At 35.6% G+C, this 22149-nt stretch overlaps 1 protein-coding gene across 3 annotated transcripts in view; it reads right to left on the minus strand.

The window, feature by feature from the left end:
* The window catches only part of Gpat4 (Glycerol-3-phosphate acyltransferase 4), a 470968-nt gene that overhangs the window by 157557 nt on the left and 291262 nt on the right, over positions 1-22149 (minus strand). For all 3 annotated transcript variants that reach the window (XR_016548355.1, XM_090393085.1, XM_090393086.1), the window contains exon 12: positions 6823-6908. Coding sequence is in view for 2 of the 3 variants with exons in the window: in XM_090393085.1 (XP_090249211.1) it covers positions 6823-6908 (86 nt within the window). In the remaining variant the exon portion in view is untranslated. The remainder of the gene's footprint in view (positions 1-6822; positions 6909-22149) is intronic.

Below are 22149 nucleotides of genomic sequence, written 5' to 3' on the forward strand. Positions count from 1 at the left end.
TGGTCTGATCAAAACTTTATACAATGGTACCAGCATACTTATCTCTTGCGGTCAATGTTCTCCTCAACACTGCCATAATTGTCTGAGATGTTTTCAAATTGTGCAACATATTCCCAGAACTTTAAATCTCTATCCACAATCAGGCTCCCTTGCTTCCTCCACTTCTTCCAGTATAATTCCACCAAGTGAGTATGAAGCATCCCTTCTGTGGATCCCAAATTTTAAAATTATACATTTAGTTGCATTAAACTGACATCCCCATTCCTTTGTCCGTCCTTCCAGCTTATTAAATCTTCTTTAAGAGCCAAAACATCTGCAAACTGCTGAACATTTCCCTGTAGAATTTTAACAATATCATTGACAAAGCTTGAACAGCAATGGTACCAGGACTGAACCATATGGAACTCCACTTGTAACCTTCTCCCTGATATCTATCAAAGAACCAATCACCAATCCACTAACTTGATATCCAAACCCATATGATGCAACTTAAAAATCATAAAAGTCATGTGGCACCCTGTCAAATGCCTTTGAAAAATCCCCCCAAAAAAAAAAAAAAATGACTGTGTATGCCTTACCTTCATCCACTACTCTTGTTACTATGTAAAAGGTAACCAGATTACTAAAACAAGAGCACTCTTTTACAAATTCATGCTGGCCTGCATAAATATTACCCTCACTGCCCAATTTGTATCTGGTTGATATCTTCATTTTACCACCATCCTTGTGTAATGATAGTATTTTACTCTCTAGGAACCTGCCCCATTGCAAAACTTTCATTAATACAGAGTCAGTTCCATGTCCCATTCCCTTAAAACACATGGTGATATTCCATCTAATCACCCTGTGATTAGATGGAATATCACCATCTAATCAAAAAATACTGAGTTCTGAATTAGTATTCAGAACTCAGTATTCAGAATACTCCTCTTCATTCACTTCTAATGCTTCACCACTAATTAACTTTCTAGGAATAAAGCTTGTAGTACAGGATGGAATGCTCTAGTAAAACAATCACTGAATAGCTCAATTATGTCATCTGCTTTAGTCACCTGATTCCCATCTCCACCCAGCAAGTTAATCCATCCACTATTAGTTTTTCTCCTAGTCGCCACATAGTGAAAACACTACTTGGGTTTTCTAATTTTTCTCTCTTTACAATATAAGTCACTTTCCTAGTCTGAGCTTAATATTCCTCATGCAAATGTTCTTCACCTCCTCTCTTTAAATGCCTTACATAATATCTTTTTCTTCTCCAATTTCCCTTTAATTCCTTTTATTATCCATTTGACTCCAAATTGCTTAATATTTTTCACTTGAGGTATACAATTTGCCATTGCTGTTAAGTTTTTTCTGAAGTATCTCCCATGCACTAATGACTCCTCTTCCTTTAAATTCTTTCATCCAATGCAGTGCTGCAAGCTGGTTTCTAAGTCTATGATAATCAACTGCCTTATAATTCCACATAACTGCCTTCTGTTTCAATACCTCCCCATGACTATTCATCCTCCAAGTCATTCTCACCAACAGGGCCCCAGGATTGCCATCTCAGTCACAATTAGATCCTCCAATGCTATGACAAAATCCACAATTCTCATGTTCCCTCCACCATGCTGCCTAAGATAACTGTTCCTCAAGAAATCCAAAATTCAGTTCCCTTATTACTGTATGCTGTCTCCTCTGCCCAGTTTTATATCACCATAGTTGAAGTACTTCATAATGATCGCTCACTATGTGCTTGTCTAAATAATTTTCCTCAACATTTCCTACTCATCACCATCTATATTCTCTGGTCTGTAGCAATATCCCACTAAATATCTTGTCCTATAAACATCCATCTCGCACCATATACTCTCATAGCTATTATCATCAAGATTCTCCACTCTGAGAGCACACAATTCATCTCTTATCATGAGTAACATTCCACAACCATGGTTACCTTTCTGCCAAAAGATGCTATACTCTTCAACTTCTATCCATGTTAGAACATTCTCTTCAGTTAACCAATGTTCCCTGATGCCAACAATCTTTGTAGAGAATAAGTCAACCAATGCCACAAACTCATTTCCTTTATTCCTATCGCTCCAAGTATTTGAATACAGGAAAACCACTGTACTGCCAGCCTTCGTATAGCCATTTTACTGCCTTTATACTCCACCCAGCTCTGTAATATAGTGTACACCCCCCCCCTCATTTCTCAAGCTACTATTCCCACATGAGACTATCCCTGCAACATTCCACCTATGTATTTCTACTTTAACTGTCCCAACAAACTCACTTGCCCAGAAAACAACAGTCTCTCCAAATGCCTGCTGCCATTTGCATTCAAATACAACCCATCTGTTGCATACAGCTCCCTTCTATCCACAAATATACTTCACGCATCCACATATTCCAAACCTCTTTTTCCACACATTCTCACTAGCATCTTATTCGTCATCATTGCTTTTTTCCACCTCTTAGCATGATCATACCGGGGCAACAAGATCACCATCTTTCCTCAGACACATTTCTGCTGCACTATGTCTAACATCAACCTCAAATCTCGTGTTACATGGTTCATGCTACCTCTGAGATCATTTATCCCAACCATTACTATCATCTCCTCCACACTTTCACACCTCTTCACTGCTACTACCACACTATCATTCCAACAGGCAAGCACTCCTCTGGCAATGTTCTCTGCACACCCAAAATCATTGAATCTGCATACACGACACTCCGAATAGATTCATTCATCCTTCTCTCGCTGGCATCCCTGACTCTTACGGCTTCCAATTTATGAATGGGCTCTCCCTTGCTTCCATACTATCTCATGTTTCTGCAATTTCCTCTTTTCCACTGTCTCTTCCATTCTCTTGCCTTCCTCTCTCCCTTGTTCTTTGAAGCTGTTCTCTTACACATACTCTCCTTCCTCTTACACTAGCCAACCTCTCTATCTTCCCAAGATCTTCATTTGCCCTCCTCATCTCAGTCTTCATTCCTTCCATCTCCCTTCTCAGCAGTTCTATTTCTCTCTCAACATATTCTGTTTTCAATTGCCATTCATACACACAATCATGGCCATCAGACAAACCATCTCCTTCCGCTAAACTACCCAAGGCTAAATCTATATGTAGATCTTTAACATTCTCTCCATGCTCGAACACACTGCTGTAATCTACAAACTGAAAATAACCAATTTCCGAAACACTATCTCTACCGCCAAATTCTGAGATCAAGACACTCATGTCTCCTAGCATCTTCCACTGTCCTGCATTTCATGTACACATACATGCACGAGTACATACCACATGCATATCAAGCTAAGAAAATCTTCCTCTAAGTTAGAAATAATGTGGTCTTAAATGGGAGAGGGATAGGGTTGGTAATGAAACCGGTGACACCATGTTGAATACAATCGTTACATGTGGAGACAATACTGAGATTGTAAAGTCCTAACTAAATACCACAGTTACACACACACACACACACACACACAAAATCATCAATTCGAATAATGCAAACTTAAATGCCGGTACTTTCACAAAACAGACACTTACTACCAATCTTTCCTTACTACCAATACTTATCTTTTTAACAGCTCAAGTCACTCATTGCATTCATCTTTGCACATTAGCAGTGCCATATGTTGCTTTATATAATGTCAATGGTCCATTTACATCATATAACTGAAGATTATTCTGAAACCTTTTGGTACTCTTAAATACTGATTTTTGTTGCATCCCTATGATTTTCAACTCTTTATACAACAAATATGATCCTGACAACCCCTCTTTTGAACCTAGGTTGTTTTATCTCAAGTTTCTCTTCCACAACTTTTCTTACCTATTTTTAAGTATGCTTACATAAAACTTATTATTCTTACGTTCCATTGTGTTTCCTTTTGCTACAGATAGATGGATACTATGATAGCTATAATCTAGTCACTTTGAATTTGACATTTGACTAAGCTTTCTGAAATATGCAGTGTAAGAACTGTAAAACCATCCCTTGATATCTGAGCATTTCTAGTAAAATATCTGCTCCAGATGCTTTTCTACATTTCAGGTTTCTGAGAGATTTTTCTACCTCAAGTACTGGCAGGTACTCCTGACTGTACTCCTCTTGAATATTTCTGTGACCGCTTATCTCATTTGACCATCCTTCAAAGTAATTACACCAGACACTGAGAATATCATCATCTTCCATTTCATGTTAGGCTCAATGGCCTCTCAAGGTCAAGTAACTCAGTTTCTTAGAAACATGATACTGCTTATGATAGAGGGCTTATTCTGATCTGCACTATTTTCTATGGCTATAAATTGCATGTTTTTTTTGGCCAGTTTGTCTGTTTTACAGGATAGAAAACCAGAGTTTCTGGCAGGAAAAACCCCGCTATCTCCATACGAGATGGGCTAACTCACTCAAGTCTTTCCAACCAAAGTGCAACATCCATACTGACTGAGCCACAGAGGCTCAATTGTTTTATCTTCAGTTTCTACATCATGTTTGACATCTGATTTATTGTACTCTTTTCTAAGTTTCAGCTAGTTCAATACTCTACAGAACACACTCACCTTCATGACACCGATATTATATCTTACTAGTCTTCCAACAACTTTTAGTTTAGCTAATTTTATACAGAGCTTAGCTTTCTTACATTTTTCTCTGTATTCACAAACCACTTAATTTACTTGCCAGAAACTTTCAATAAGATTTTTTTTCTTTTCAAGGACTGTCACTTTAATTTCTTGTAGCCACCATATAGTTTTTGGTAATGAAGTAATGGTGGCTTCATCTTGAAGCTACATTAGCTATATCAATCAATGTTTTCTTCAGTTTGTTGGCGAGTCTTCAATATTTGGTTCTTATTTTGAAACGATTTCATATTTTTTCTGAATATTACTTGTATATTTTAGTACAATCATCTCCGAAATCTGCTTTGCTTCTTTTGAAAACTTTCATGCAGTTTTCTTTTCAATACGATATTCATTTTTATCTTGTTCACAAGAAAATAGTGATCACATTCTCTTTCAAATTCCTTGCATATTCATAAGAATATCCTAAACCAGTGTAAAGAACACAGTCAAGAAGAGTTTTCTTTCTTGTGTGCTGACTTCCATGTGAAATTATGCACATTTTATATTGGAACATTGTGTATGTAATAACCAGCCCATGTCCTGAACAGAAATTTAGCAGGTATTATTATTAGCTTTGCCCTTTTTAAAAATTTTCTCACATTTTTATATCTTGCACTCACTTCCTAGCCTGCTGTTTAGTTATTCCCTCTTCTCTCACCACAATAAAAAAAAAAAACAAGCATTGAGAATAATTCTCAAAATTTATCCACCAACTATATTTCTCCCCAACTTCTAGATGTATTATTTCCTAACAACTCTGGAAAAGTCATATGATGAGGTGCCAAGAGAAAAGCTATTCAAAACATTACAGTTATATGGTGTCAATGGGGCATTATATCAAACAATACTTAGTCTTTGAGTTGTAAAGCAGCAGTTAGAATTGAAGGAAGTACAGGAAGGTGGTTTAATGTTAAATCTGGGGTCAGACAAGGATACATTATCCCCCTCTGTTATTCATTATCTATATGGATCACATTATGAAAGAAAGTGGTATTAAACCTGATATCAAAATTGGAGATGTTAATCTCAGCTCTTTGGTTTATGTGGATGATGTTATACTTCTATAATAAATCTGCTACAAGTCTGCAAGATTCCCTGACTAAAGTGAATAACTGTTGTAACAGATATGGTATGAAGGTCAGCATTAAAAAGACAAAGATTATGAAAATAGGCAGAAACATTGAAAATATCAGCTGCATTATGAATGGAGAACCTATAGAACAAGTAAAACATTTCAGCTACTTAGGCACGATTTTTAGTGAAGATGGTAAATGAAATATGGAAACAGACAACATACAAGACCATGTTCAAACCAACTTATGGATTTGAGAGCTGGGTCAGAAGTAAAGCACTTGACCAAAGACTGGAGACCATAGATATGAGAATCCTGAGAAAGATTAGATGCATGAACAGATGGCATCAATGGCAATATCATATTAAAAATGAGGATATTAGGAAAGAACATGACATTGTCAGCATCCAGGAATGCTTTAGCAGAGCTAATCTCAGGTGATATGGTCACTTAAAGAGAACAGGAAAGGAAAGATTAGCAAAACAAGTGTTCTCTGCCAGGTTAGTAGGAAAAAGACCCAGAAGAAGACCAAGATATAGGTGGATCGATACAGTAAAAAGTGCCTTAGAAGATAGAAATATAAGATCTGATAATGTTGGAGTCTTCACAGGTAACAGACTGATTTGGAGGAAAATTATAGATAGGAAGTTAGGAATGATGTAAATTTTCATATAGTACTATCATATTCTGTACAACCCTTGAGGGTATATATCAGGAATTTGATGAGTTCTCCGAGTTGTCTGCAACATCCCCAATCAATAAAATGAACCAATTTTCTTTCTTGGTTTTAATACTACACATCACAGGTATCAGACATTGCATTTGATTGCATCCTTGGCTTTCTTTTGCATATAATGATATGGTTATATAACAGTGCTTAATATTAGTTAATAGTAAGTTTAATACTGATTTTTGATGATGGCACTACTGTAAGTGACAAAACATGTTTAGCTATTAATATATACCTGTTATTCAACAAATGCTGCTAATTCCATAAATAATATAAACTATATTAGGAAATTCAGTGAAATGCCTGCACGTTCCAAAAACCAAACAAGTTTTGCACATGAGTTAAAAGTTAACATCATTCGTGAACTACATTTTATAGGGAAATGAATGATAACTTACTTTAATGGCAACTGGATATATTGTGCCTCCAACTTCAAAACACCCTTTTTTGAACATCATCACTGATGTATTATTGATGCAGGTACCTTGCAAATATTTCAATCCAATAGATTAGTCACATATTGAAATAAAGTATATTGAAATAAATGAAAAATGTAATTTAATTTAGAAATTTTATATCATTTAATTAAAATTTTTAAAAAACTGATTAAAAAGTTTTACCATTTTAAATCCGGTTTACTCATGAAATTTTATTTCAAAATATTAGTCCAAAAGCAATGTACCAAAATTACATGATGTTATAGCAATAAGTCCTATGCACTATCTTATCTCACAATGTATCTCACCTGCTAACTTCTACACAAAAAGTCTACTCCTTACTCCTTTATGGAGGGAAAAAAAACTAATTTTCAGAAAGAGAGAACCTTAACCCATCCTTTTGCTCTTCAGAAGATCTTAAAAACATTCATCCATTCAAGCTCTCCCAAACACTAAATTCTTGATCATTATCATATGATCCCCTTTCTTTCTTTCTGTTAACAAAGTTCAGTAGATTAAATTCTATCCATCCACAGATTCAACTCTCCCTAAAACTGGAGCTTCCAAATTTACTGGCAATAGTCCAGTTGTGTATACAAAAAAAAAAAACTATTTCTATCAATCTCTCTCATCTATGAAGCAATTCTGTTATCATTTAACCTTTGTAATCAAGTCATCTAAACTTTAACTATCAGCCATAACTCCTAAGTTTTCTTTCCTCAGAATGTAACCTGAACCAATACAGAATTCAACCCTCCATCTCTGAACACCAAAATGCAAACCTACATTCAGATATATTAAATTAACATCTCTGTTTATTAGCTCACTTTGGCAGATTATTACTATTATCAATAGAATCAAACTTCTATCGAGTCAAAGACTTATTATGGGTGGCCCATCTCACATATGCATAGCTCATCATACATGTTTGCACTCGCCACACTTTTGGACAATGTATACAGATCACTTAATGTTCTCCATGCAAAAGACCTACTTCTCACCCCTCTTTGTACAGCTGCCAGAGATGGCCTCTTATTCTCCCTATTTCTACCCATTCTGGGAAAATTCTCATCCACAATCTGGTGATAACCCCTTACAAAAATGTCTTGATCATGTCCTTCCTTTTCAAAATGTTCCTGAAATTTCAGGTCCCTATCCATTAATACCCCAAAATCCCTCATTTCCTTTAAGATCTCTCCAACTGCATTCCATCCATGCTTCCTGAATTTAAAAACTATACTTTTGTTTTTCAAATTGTTAATACCACTCATTTTCCTATTCATCCACTCTGTTCAAGTCCACTTGCAATGCTGCAATATCCATTTTACTTCTCACAGTTCTTTCCAACTTCACATCTGTAAATGACTGCATATTACCATTCAAGACTTCTTTCATCCATCTGTCCATTGGACAGCAGCAGATGCCATATGGTCACTCAGGTCACATATCATGTGCCACATGTGGTGTGGCACATGATATGTGGCCTTGTTGTATGCTTTTCTGGAAGCTTGAACTCTGAAGATCAGGTACTCTAGACACATCATCCATCTCACTGATGGTCTACCCCCTCCTCTTTTTCCATAACTTTACCTTCTATTACTGTTTTGAGAAGTCCATCCTTTCAACATGTCCAGAGTATTTCAACTTTCTTCTATCAATATCCCAAAACAGCCTTAAAGTTCTACTGATCCTTTTTATCACCCCATTGTCTCTATTTCAGTAAAGGTATCCTCAACAGCCTTCTGTAACGCATCTAAAAAGCAGCTGTCCTTTTTCTATAAGACATCTTTAGGTTCTAAGTCTCATATCCATAAGTCGCTGTAAAAAAAAAAATAGCTGCATCCAAAATCTTCAACTTTGTTCCAGATTTTATACAAGTCTCTGACTGTTGTTTTAGCCATCTCAATGTGTACACTTACACATCCATTTCTGTATCTGTCACCCACACTTCTCACACAGTGATGAAGTGTGGGTGACAGATACTTCTCCCTGTCCACCCTGATTTCTCATTTCACTGTCCATTTTGTGTTCTTTCCCTCTTGTTCTCATCTTTCACAGTGCTCACTTCTCTATTCACAAATTGTCTTACCCTGCTTCCCTGATCTTCCACATTACCTCTTACTTCCTCAGGTTTTCCATTCACCTCAGTCATTATTTCTCTTCCAGTAAGTTTCTGCAGCTGATGTAGACTAAATCCATTTAAACACAGTCTGTTTCTTCTCTTATTCAGCTCCACCTATCCCTCAAATTCATCCCACACATTCATGAAATGAACTCCTTTCCCCTTGTATAGCTGTGCTAACATATCATTCAATCTTTGTTTGCAATCTCATCACTATCATACCTGAGCTACATACTGACTACCTTTCCTACCACATTTATCTTTTACTCTCCTCAACAACCTCCTGATCTCAAATCTGGCATTCTCCTTGTTCCCAATCAAATCATTTGTATCTACTACCACTACCAACTTTCTTATGCTTGCTTACACTTCATTCTAATGTTTGTGAACAGCTTCCAGTATCATGCAGAATTATTAAGAAGTACTTCAAGGATTTTATCAACTTCAAATCATCTGTGGAGTGAATCTCTTTTCCTTAAAAAAATAAATAAAATAGAAATAATCATTATGTTATTACATACTGGATGAACAGAAGCAATCCAAATAGCTGGATGACACCTCATCTTCCTCAGACACTGCTGCTACTTAATCCAATAATCATACAACTTTAATGTATTTGAGATGCAGTCTCTTATTAATATACTATTTGTGGATTTTGCCTTCACAAAATCCTGAAATAGTCAAGTATGCACTCTTCTTTTTACTGTTATCTTATCAACCTAACTATAAAACAATATTTTCCTTAATAAACTTACTTCATCCTTCATAGAAAATCCAGTTACCTTTTACCCAATTTCACATCCCAATATGAAACTTCTCTCATATTTAATTGTCACTACAGAAATGCAAACAGGCCCCTTTAATTTGATGCTTCCTTTTTTTTTATGCCATGCTTAAACATCTCTAATTTCTCCGCTTCTCTTTTCTTCAATCATATTTTCAACAACATGAAGTATCTTGATGAAGATACTTCATGTTGTTGAAGTATCTTTATCACCAAATAATTCTATCGTATCTTCTGTCCTAGTCACTTTATTGCTATCACATTCAACAAAGTTTCTTCTGTCATCATCAAGGGACAGTCGGTCTCATTTGAAGATGGAAGGTATTTCTGCCCACAAAACAAGCAAACCAGCCAGAAGAACTGATACAGTTAATAGCATAGTATACTGGGCCTCACAAGCCTTAGTTGCTTTGACCATAATTCAAAGCAACAGAGCCCAATTCATTCCTTTTCCTATCAACTACATTATTACATAAGCTTTCCAGCTTGTGATTTATGCAAAGTGTTGATTTCCCCTTCCATCAAGTACCACCTCTGCTTCTACAATTCCTGCCAGAATGCAGGAATTATATTACTGCATGGTATAATATGTAGGCCTATAAAAGTGGTTAAAACTCATTATGTAATTTGATGGAATTAATATGCATCAGCAAAGATTGAAATGAAATTAATGTTTCCAATATTTCTGTCAGTAATATAAACATATTTCTCAATATCTTGGGGAACTCCACACATCCAATGCTTAGGGCTAGAGTGCTTTTAAGAGTGACTGCAGATTACCAAAAAAAAAAAAAAAAAAATGTAATTTGAACTTGCAAATGAAGTATGATGGTTTCCCTCATTGTCCATTTGATTGTTGCTGGTGTTCAGGATATAGCCTGTCAAACATTTCTGTCCACAGCAGTGGATACACTTTTTTTTTATTTTGTATTTTTCTAGCTAAATGTGGACTATTCTAATTAGTCCCAAAACAGTTTTATAATTAATTATATATAAATTAATGTACCCTCAAGGGGCATACAGGATACTATGACAGTATTACACAATTAAGTTGACAATACTAATCTCCTATCAACAATCTTTCTCCAAATTAGTCTATTACTTGTTAGCTCTCCATTACTGTCACACCTAATATTTCAACCTTCTGGGGTAGTTTTCACTAAATCAATTCACCATAATTCATCAGATTATGATGAACTGACTTGGTCAAAAGTGTCAAGATCTCAGCCATAACTTAAATTAGCTCTGCTCACACATTCTTGAATGCAAACAATGTCAAGTTCCTACCTAATATCTTCATCCTAAATATGATTTTGCCATAGATACCATCTGTTCACTTCCCTTTCTCAGAACTCAAATATCTGTAGTAACCACTCTTTGATCAAATGTTTTATTTCTAACCCAACTCCCAGCTCCATAACTTAAAACTGGTTTGAACACAGTCTTGTATACTGCTAGTTTAGTGTTTTGGCTAATTTCTCTCTTATTCCATATAAATTTATTCAACTGGCTCACCATATACCAGCTTTGCTTATTCTGTTGTCTATTTCCATATCTATTTTGCCATCTTCACTAAAATTGTGATAAATAGCTAAAATATTTTATTTACTTTATAGGTTTTCTACTGAGAATGCAACTATACAGCAAGTAAAATATTTCAGCTATTGGTCTTTTTATTTCTGATTATCATGCTCAACTGGTTAGACGTGTTATTCAATTTAGTCAGAGAATTTTGGATAATAACACTAAATTTGTTTAATGCCACTTTGTTTCATAATGCAATTCACATAGATGAAGAATAAGAGTGGAGATAGTGTGTGCTGTTGTCTTAAACTTGATTTTACATCAAACCATTTTAATGTATTTTTTTTTCAATTCAAAGTGCAGAATTGCAACTGCAATACACATGTTGAATTGCTTTGTATAACGTTCCATTATTGGTTAGAGGTTTGTTGTGTTCAACATAACTGTAGCATTTCAAAAATTCTGGGCACCTTGTCATATTCTTTCTTTTCAGATCTACAAAATGTAAGTACATACCTTGTTACAAAATTTCTCAACTATTCGTTGTAAAGTGAAAACCTGACCACCTCTATTTGGCATGAACCCAGTTTGCCAGAATTTGACCTGATCCGTCTCAATTGTGCAGTGCAGCCACTGTAAAACTTGAATAACTTCCATATTTTAGCATTTATGGTCAAACATCATCTACTCCAGTCTTTCCAGATTTCAGGCTTTTTGATAGCTTTTTTTCTATATTAAGTATTGATGTGCATATACTCCTGATTGCATTCCTCTTGAATATTTTCTACTACATTTTTTTAATGTTTACAATGATCAGAGATTGTTTTCTTAAAATAGGTGATGACTGCCATATTAAGAGTAATAACTTTAATTTCCCAATGTTTGGAAGAATATGGATGGCACATATCTGACTAGTATAACCTTTTGTTCTAACAGGTCATAATTAGGACTATAGTATTCAAAGATCTTAGCCATAATTTATTAAGAAATCTCAGGTTTTCTTTTAATATTGATAAGGCTACCACTTTTGCTGTATGGTTAATGAATAATATGAATTTGATCTCTGGCTATATAAAATAAGATTCCCCCCTCGCCAGAGGTTAGGTTAGTACAGTAATGTGTAATCTGGCATACTGTTTGAATTGTAATGGACCTTTTGTGTTATGCTTCAGATGATGACCTCTAATATTATTATTGGTAGACCTCTAGGGAGTCAAGGACTCATCGAGGGAGGCGGCATTTTTCTTAGATTCACTCACTACTTCAACAAACTGTTCCACTCACACATAGTAAAAGAAAAATCACAGAGAGAAAAATCTATTTGATTTTTCATCCATGGTAGTTAATTTATTTTTATTTATTTTTTTAACTTAAATGGATGTCCCCTGTTCCTCTCCCCACCTTCCTTATAATGAAAAATTTTATCAGCCAATAACCTCTCAAAAGTTTATAGGCCTCTATCATATCACCCTTCTTTCTTCTGTCTACTAGTGTCTGCAGTCCATATTCTTTCAATCTATCCTTGCAATATCATTCCATAATCCCGATCTTTGTAATTCTTCTTTGCAGTCTTTCCACAGCCACTTTATCAAGGCTTTGTAGAGACATGGTGGTGGTGGGGGGGGGTTGACTTCCTTATATGTCAATGTTTGTTTCAACATCGCAATTATCCCCCGAGTTGTATTTGCAGTTTTTATGTGCCCCTTAAACTTCAACTTTCTGTCTACCATAATTCCAAATTCTCTAGCCTCATCACAGTTAAACCAAGCATAATCCCACCAATATAATACGTTGCTGGATATCGCATCATGCCACAGTGCATAATTTTACACTTATTAATGTTAATTAATACTTAATTTAATAAACATTAAATTGACAGCCATTATTGTTTGCCCACACTTCGAGCTGCCTATTCAAATCACTAAATGTTGTATATCAGTAGCATCTCTGATTGCCCTGCCTATCTTAATTATTATCATTAATGTATAGGTGTATATTAAACAACAGTGGTACAAGGAGTGATCCCTGGGGCACTACACTAGTCACCTTAAATCTGGCAGATTCACTTCTATATACCACTTTCTGATACCTGTCCATCAGTCAGGTAACCCTTTAGCAAATCCATGTTGTTCCTTGCAAAGTATATTTTGTTTGTCTGTCCATTTTCGTATGCAAGTTTGTACCAACTTATCTAAAATTTTTATGATTACTCCAGATATTGATAGGCTGACAATTACATCACTCTTTGCACCACCCTTGTACAATGGGATTATCATACACTCTTTCCATTTCTGTAGGATCATTCCTGAGCTAAAAATCAAATTATACAAATATATCAAGGGTTTAGACAGTACAGGTGAACATTCCTGATATCCCATTTGTCCAAAATGCCAAATTCTTATTCAGGTTATGCAACAGCACTGGAACCTCCTTCTCATGCATCTGTCTCTTTATCCATTTCAGTGGTAGCACTATATTACATACATCAGGTTGATATATCTTAGTGAATTGAGCACTCATTATTTGAATTACCTCTGCTGCTTCTGATACTAAGGCACCATCTACATTCAGTAAAGTTATTCTTCCACAGTCATTCTTTCTTCTGCTTGCAGCATAATGAAAAGATTCTTTTCGGTTGCCTTTAGCCTGTACAACCAATTCCTTTTCATACACCAACTTACCTTTCCATATAATGCTAGTAACTTTTCTGGCTTGAGCATTTATATTTCACAACTCCTCTTCCACATCTTATTCATTACTTGTTTAATGATATGCACATCCACATATTTCACTCCCATTCTATTTGTTCATCAAAGTTCAGGGAGACACATTCAGATATCACATCATTTAAGAGTCTTTTCAAAGTTTCCCATACACTGCTGATATCCTTTCCATTCAACAACACTGATACCATGGAACCAAAAATAATATCCTCCTGAGTTTGTCATAATTTCCAGATATGTAGTTCAAAATATAACCAGCCCTGATAGGAACATCCATATTAGTTGGCCACATCCCAGGTTAGTACGGCATGATCACTATCACCAACTGGTGGTAAAATAGTCACATCCTTAAGTGAGACACCTCTGACACTATGATCAAATCTAACACTCTTTGTTCTTTCACATGCTGCTTGAGAAAGTTGTTGCACAACAGCTCAAATTTTCCTTTGTTCTTATCATGAGTTTTCTGATATCCAATCAATTTCAAATAATTTGTCACCCATAATAATCACTCATATGAGTAATTTGGCAATGTGTTTCTTCATTCCAGGTCTTAGCAACAGCCCACTATATATTTCATTCTATCAGTATCCACTTCATACCAAACAGCTTTAAATTCAGTGCTATATGGGAAATTATTATAATTATTTCCATCCTAACTGGACTCAAGTCACCTGATATCATTAGTACTCCTCTATAGCAGAGTATTGTGCTCCTGTGTGGCTGAACAGCGCACACGCTTCTTTAGTCAATGTCCAGCTGAATCAAACTATGAGGATAATCTCTGGAGCTTCAAGATCTACTCCTGGTTACTGGCTCCCAACTCTCAGTAATATATCCCCTTCCTCGCTTTGCAGGACCCAAGCCTTAAACAAATTATGGACAAAAATAACTGGAAACAGTTCCTTGCCTATCCACCAAGACATTTCCTTCCATATCTTACAAAGACTGAAATCCAGGCGCCTCTTCAATGTACCTCCACCAATCTTGAAATTCCCATTTCAAATCCAACATCTTGTCTGGAGGTTTTCAATCTCCCTAGACATGTATGGACCACTTTAAATCAGATCAAAACAGGAGATGTAAGAGTCTCTTGCATAAATGGAACTGGTCTGATACTCCAAACTGTGAATGCAGATGCAGGATCCAGACTATCAATCACATTGTGCTTGAGTGCTCTATCTACTCATTCTCAGGTACTAAAGAGGATTTTTTTTTTTTAAACTGACTCCAGAATCCCTGGAGTGGATTTGGAATTTAAGGATTAAGCTTTGACTCCTGATTCTTAATTTTAATGTTTAATCATATCAACCTATTGTACCCCTTTTAATATGATTTTTACAATTGTTTTTATGCTGTTTTATGTAACATCATGAGACCTGTACGTCATACGCTAAATAAATAATATTAGTACTCCTCTCTTCTCTTTCTTCTGTCACTCCTAAAAATACTATATCCTTTGCACACTATTCTGGTTACAACATCCAACTCTGAAAGCCAGGTTTCACTCATTCTAGCAATTTTAGGCAACAACATATCCACCAAAGCAACAAACTCAACTACTTCATTTCCACTCCCAGCATTTGTATAGAGACATAAGTTATCACCTTGCTTTTTCTTATCCTTAAATCCAGTCTGCTTGGCCCAGTTGGCAACTTTCTCTTTTTCCTCCAGACACACATTCAAAATGCCTGAACTCAAAGTATAGTCCATCCATTCAGCAGATTCATGATCATGCTCAATGATATTCCTCCCATTATTACATCTATACATCCTAGTTGAACTTTAATACATATCCTTAGCATTCCTCCCAAAATGATCTTCCATATTCTTACCAGTCTTCACTGACTTTTGTTTAGTAACTTTTACATGTTGCCTGGCTCTCTTACATTTTTCTATATACTCTTTCAGGACATCTGTTGACCTATTTCCAAAGAACTTTTGGTATGCTTTCTTCTTTTCCATAAGCTTTTTTAATTTCTTGTATCCACCATGGTGTTCTTATTTAGAGATTATGTGGATTGATAGCTATGTGTGTGTTAGTGGAAGAGGTGGGGAGAATGAATGGAAGGTTAAATAAGGAGTTGAGGAATATATAACATTAATGACAATACAAGCTTTGCTGAGAGAACAGAGAACCAGAAACAGTATTGTGTTTCAGAGCATACAATTTATGATGGAGATAAGTAGGGTGACAAATTCAGTAATCCATTGCCATAGCTTAAAAATTCAGAGCAAAATAAAGTACAAAGAGTGCGATTATTAAGGATGACTTTAATTATGGCAATATAGACTGGGTGCTAAAAACAATATGTAGGAATAAAGATGAACTTTGGATGAGTGAAATTCCTCATATCTGCTTCAATAGTTGCCTAAACTTATTATCTTCTGTCCTAGAGTGTTTTTCTCGAGATTTTTGGAACTGAAGATAAGAACCATCAACCTAAGGAGTATCACATGCTCTCCTTCCCAACTTCCATTCATTCGTCTCGCCTCTTCCACTAACATACACATGACTATCAATCCACATCTCCCCCCCCCCACACACACACACACCCCATTCCATCCTCTAATGCTTTTTATACATAAAGAGAATAGAAAGAGATGCTTCAGGCCTAAATAATTTTTTGAAGATCAGTCTCCACCTTCTAGTCATCCTGGGCAGTGAGCTGAAAGTATCGATGAATCAAAACTTTCAGGGGAGGGATTATAACAGACACATGAAGCCATCATATTCCCCTAAACCTTAAAAGGTACATGTCTGAAACAGTGTACAATGTCATTTTAGACACTGAAAAAAAAAAATAAAAGTGTACAGTGTCATTTTTTGAGATGCAGGTTTAAAATGTCAAGTTTCTGGGAAGGAAAACTTATCTGCCTATTCCAAAGATTGAATAACTTGAGAATTAACTGAAGAAAGGGCTATAATGGTCTTTCTTCAGGAGTCCTTGAAAGTTTATTTTTCACTATTCTTATATTTTTCTTATATTCTATTGTAGTATCCTAATCTTTGGATTTAAGTATGAATATTTCTCAGAAATCATGAAGCAAGATATCAATTTTACTGGACGTAGAACACGCATGAAGTCCAAAATCTCAGATTCCTAGGAATGCTGATTTGTTTTATAACTGATTTTTTTAGTGGGAAGAGGATAAACAATTAACTAAAATTAAGGTGAAAGGAAAAAATACAATGGAACTTTTTTCAGGTCAATATTGTAAAATGCTGATTGTAAAAATTACCTATAATTGAATAAATTTTTCCAATTATTAATAATGAACCTCTCCATAGTAAAAAAACTTATTATGGGAGGTCTTGTGCAACAAGCAACATAACTGTCAAAGCTGTATAACTGAGAAGACACCTCCACACAGCCTCTAAAGGAACACAGAGAACCAATATAATGTCCAATCCTCACCTTCTTGTGGTACACCATGTTATCTACCTGTATACTGAACAAACGAGTATGGGTTGGCAATTTGGGATTTAGCTAACAAATTGTATTCTTATTGGGTTAAACTACAAATACAATGATAGTACACTATGATAGAATTTCATGCCAACTAGAGCATGAAAAACTGAGGCCCGGTTAAACATGGCCTCCATTGTTTTTGCCAGGGAACCAGGGCTAATGGCAAAAAGTCAGCTACTGGAACAAACCCTGAAACACTCCAACTCAACATCCGAGGTCAAGATCAGTACTATCAACATAAGAAGCATGAATAGCAAAGACATGGAGCTAGCTGAGGAATTGGATAAGTACCAGTAAGGAAATACCGTGAGTGGAAGTATTACTTACTATTATAATAACGGAATTAATTCACGTAAATTATTCTTTATTCATAGAATTTTCGCCTGAGTATCACAGGCATCATCAGTACAGGTACAAAGGCTAATTAAACAATAACTGTTATATTCACAAAGCACCACCTAAGTAGCTAAGGTTAAATTTCCTAAATTTATTAAAAAAAAAAAAAAAATTCCCCCCCTCACACACAATATATATATGTGTATACAATTACAAGTTAGGAAAGATTTGCTGATTTATAGAGTGCTATCTTCCACATGGGGGAAAGACGTAAACCATTGGATCTGTTTATGTTAGGGGAGTTAAGTAACGTTTCACATGTTTATTTGTAAAGCCGTTCCATTAGGAACAGCTTTTGTGAATGACTTTTGTCTTGTTCTACTGAACTCTATGTCTGGTGTTGATGGCATGCTCTGCAAGTCTAGACTGTTCAGGTTCAAGGTACTGGATGTACGACTTGCGTTCTTCTAACCAGATCAAAGCAGATCTTCCTGTTTGTCCGAAATATGATATGAAGAGAATAATAGAGAAAAATGTCACTGTTACTCCACGACTATTCGACTTATAGGCCCCTCACTTCAGATCCTACCGGTAGTCAAATAAAAAGGCTTTAATGCTCTTATAGAAAAAATATCGATATGGGATGAAGATAAAAAGAAAACACTAAAGACCTCCTTCAGGTGCCCACCGAGATTATATGGTCTTCCAAAAGTGCATAAGCCAGGAATTCCATTAAGACCTGTTGTAGGCTATATAGGTTGTCGCACTTGCAAAATATCAAATTTACTCACTTCTTCAACTAGAAGATATGCTACGTATATAAAAAATTCTGTGGATTTCAAAAATAAAATTTCCTATCTGCATCTAGACGATTCAGAGATTATGATTAGTCTAGATGTTGTTTCACTATTTACGAATATTCAGTTGGCAGACAGCATCGAATTACTACACCAAGAATTTCCTCCAGACATAGTCAAATTATTTGAATTTGTAATAAAGTCCGGTTATTTTTCCTTCAAAAACCAGTTATACCAACAAATCGAAGGAACAGCAATTGGTAATCCAATATCTCTTGCTATTGCCAACTACTTCATGGAGCACATCAAACAACGTATCTTTGACAACATTACACCCAGACCTAACCTTTGGTTCAGATATGTGGATGACATTTTTGCCATATGGAAGAGCACTTTGGAAGAATTACAACAGTTTCTCTCAAAAATAAATACACTTCATCCAAGGATCCAGTTCAGCCTAAAAGTAGAAGCAAATAAGCAGTTAGCCTTTCTAGACCTCTTAATTCTTCACCAACCAGATGGTAACCTACAATTCACAGTCTATAGGAAGGAGACTCATACAGGCCAGTACATCCATGCTGAATCACATCACCATCCCAGTCAAAAGGCAGGTACCATAAAAACACTAGTTCATAGAGCCCAATCCTTTTGTTCTTCAGAAGAACTATTACAAAAAAGAATTACAATATATTAATTCCTCCTTCATATCCAATGGTTAAGAATTCCTTCATAAAAAGAGCTTTAAGTAGTCGTGCTCCAGCATCCTCTTCAAATACAGAAAAACCTATGTGTATACCTATCCCCTATGTACAAGGCATTAGTGAACGCATAGCTAAAGTGTTAAAACAATTAAATATTTGTGTGGCCTTTCGACCCGTCAGAAAAATCTCCACATTCCTCATATCTCCAAAGGACAAGCTCCCACATCTCAGCTATCCAGGGGGTCTACCAGATTCCTTGCTCTTGTGGGTTATCATATTTCAGATGAAACAGGAAGATCCACTCTGATCTGGTTAGAAGAACACAAGTCATACATCCAGTACCTTGCCATCAACACAACAAAGTTCAGTGGAACAAGACAAAAGATATTCACAAAAGTCGGTTCCTAATGGAACGGCTTTACAAAGAAAAGTAAAACGTTACTTCACTCCCCTAACCTAAACAGCTCCAATGGTCTATGTCTTTCCCTCGTGTGGGAGATAGTACTCTATAAATTAGCAAATCTTTCCTAACTTGTAATTGTATACACATATATTTATATATATTGGGGGGGGGGGTTATTTTTTTAAAAAATAAATTTAGGAAATTTAACCTTAACTACTTAGGTGGCGCTTTGTGAATATAACAGTTATTGTTTAATTAGCCTTTGTACCTGTACTGATGATGCCTGTGATCTTCAGGCGAAAATTCTATGAATAAAGAATAATTTACATGAGTTAATTCCATTATTATAATAGTAAGTAATGGATAAGTACCAAATCGACATAATAGGGATGACTGAAACAAAAAAGGCAAAAACTGGCGAGATCTTTCTGAGCAATAAATATAAAATGTTATTTAAATATAAAGAGCCAATAGGCTTCATTTCGGCGATAAAAACATTATTATATAAACATTCCAATCTTCGAGTTTCTTATTCGGTTTTAAAACAATGTGGGATTAATATCCCCTTAATTTAAATAATGTTTATATTACCGAAATGAAGCCTATTGCCTCTTTATCTTTAAGTAACTTAATGGTTGCACCTGTTTGACAACTCATATAGCAGAGTATATAAGTTCTTTTCGCTATACCCTTTGGTATCTATTTGGTCTAGCTACTCACTGATGAAGCCTCAAAAAAGGCTGAAACCGGTCTGGGTAGTGACCTCCCACCATAATGTAATAACAGCATACATTTTCTAGGAAATGTGTTTTCACATTATGGAAAATACCAAGAATAGCGATCAGAACTTCATCACCTTTGCTGCGAGTTGCCCGAGATTGTACTACGTACTAGGATTACTTGCATTAGCTCACAGTAGTAATCGCCGATACTTTTATAGTTTACTATATTCGGCATGAAACTCTGATTCCAATCTTTGAGTTTCTTATTCGGTTTTAAAACAATGTGGGATTAATATCCCCTTAATTTAAATAATAAAATGTTATATTCAGGCAATGACAATCATGGAAAAGAGGAGTAGCTACAATATTCAACACTAAATAAGAGGCTCTTCTTGAATGGTAGGCAATATCAAGTGAAGTGATATAGAAAAATGTCAGAATGGGGAAATGGACAATGAGACTTATTTGGGCCTATGGTCCCACAGAAGGTTCTACTAAAGTAGAAGTGGAGGAATTTGACTTTTTTTGAGAATCATTTAAGAGAAACTTTTTCAAATGTCACTGTAAAACTAGAACCTTTTGTAACATTTTCATATGTAATGTCACTACATGCAGCACTATGCCGCTAAATATCAAGAATACTTTGGACAAGTACATACTAAAATTGTATGTAATTTGAAGAGAAAGGTTAGTGCTCAGAAATCTATTTTTAATAAACTAACATCAACACAAAAAAGCTCACTCTTGCATCGTTTGTTGTAAGCGCAAAGATAGCAAAAGCAAAAAAATCATTATCTGATGGTGAATTTGTAAAACACTGTTCTGTGAAAATGGCACGTGCATTTGGGGAAGATAAAATTGCCATGAGTTTGAAAGCATCCCACTATCAAAACAAACTAACAAAAAGAGTCGAGGAAATAGGTTCTCACATATTAAATAAATTAAAAAGTGTTATTACAGATTCAGCATACTTCTCATTGGCTCTGGATGAATCAACTGACATAAACAGATACAGCTCAACTTCTAATTTTCATTCGAACTGTTTCCAAAGACTTTGCTATTAATGAAAAGCTACTAGCATTAGAGTCATTGCATAACACAGCCAAAGGTCAAGACATTTATGATGCAGTTATGGAGGTTGTAAATGGTACTGGTGACAACATCAACAATCTCACAGCTATTGTGACAAATGGTGCCAAATCAATGCATGGTACTCAAACAGGCTTAGTTAGCTTACTAAGGAAGGCTGGAATCAATTGCCCTATATTGCAGTGCATTATACATCAGGAGGCTCTGTGTGGTAAAATTCTGGAAATAGAGGATGTTATGAAACTGTAATGAAGCGTGTGAATCTAATTAAGAGCGGAAATTGGGCCTTGACACACCGCAAGTTTCTTTCTTTTCTAACAGAGATGGAGGCAGAATATGACGATTTAGTGTTGTATACAGAAAAATGTTGGCTAAGCAGAGTGAACTATTTGAAACAGTTTTTTGCTTTGATAAAGGAAATAAAACAGTTTTTAGAGGAACCAACTTTTAGAGCAATTCAGAAAGCGATTTTCTGACTTCAGTGACATGCGGCCACAACTGACATTATTTAACAACCCAATGAAATTCGACATTTCAGAGCAGCATGACACTATTCAATTGCAGTTGTGTGACCTTCAAAGTGACCCCTTTTTCCAGTCAAGAGTGGAGATAAG

This window comes from Typopeltis vanoorti, chromosome 5, assembly GCF_054136105.1.
Source record: "Typopeltis vanoorti isolate ZY-2024b chromosome 5, IOZ_Tvanoo_1.0, whole genome shotgun sequence".
In the NCBI taxonomy this organism is placed as follows: Eukaryota; Metazoa; Arthropoda; class Arachnida; order Uropygi; family Thelyphonidae; genus Typopeltis; species Typopeltis vanoorti.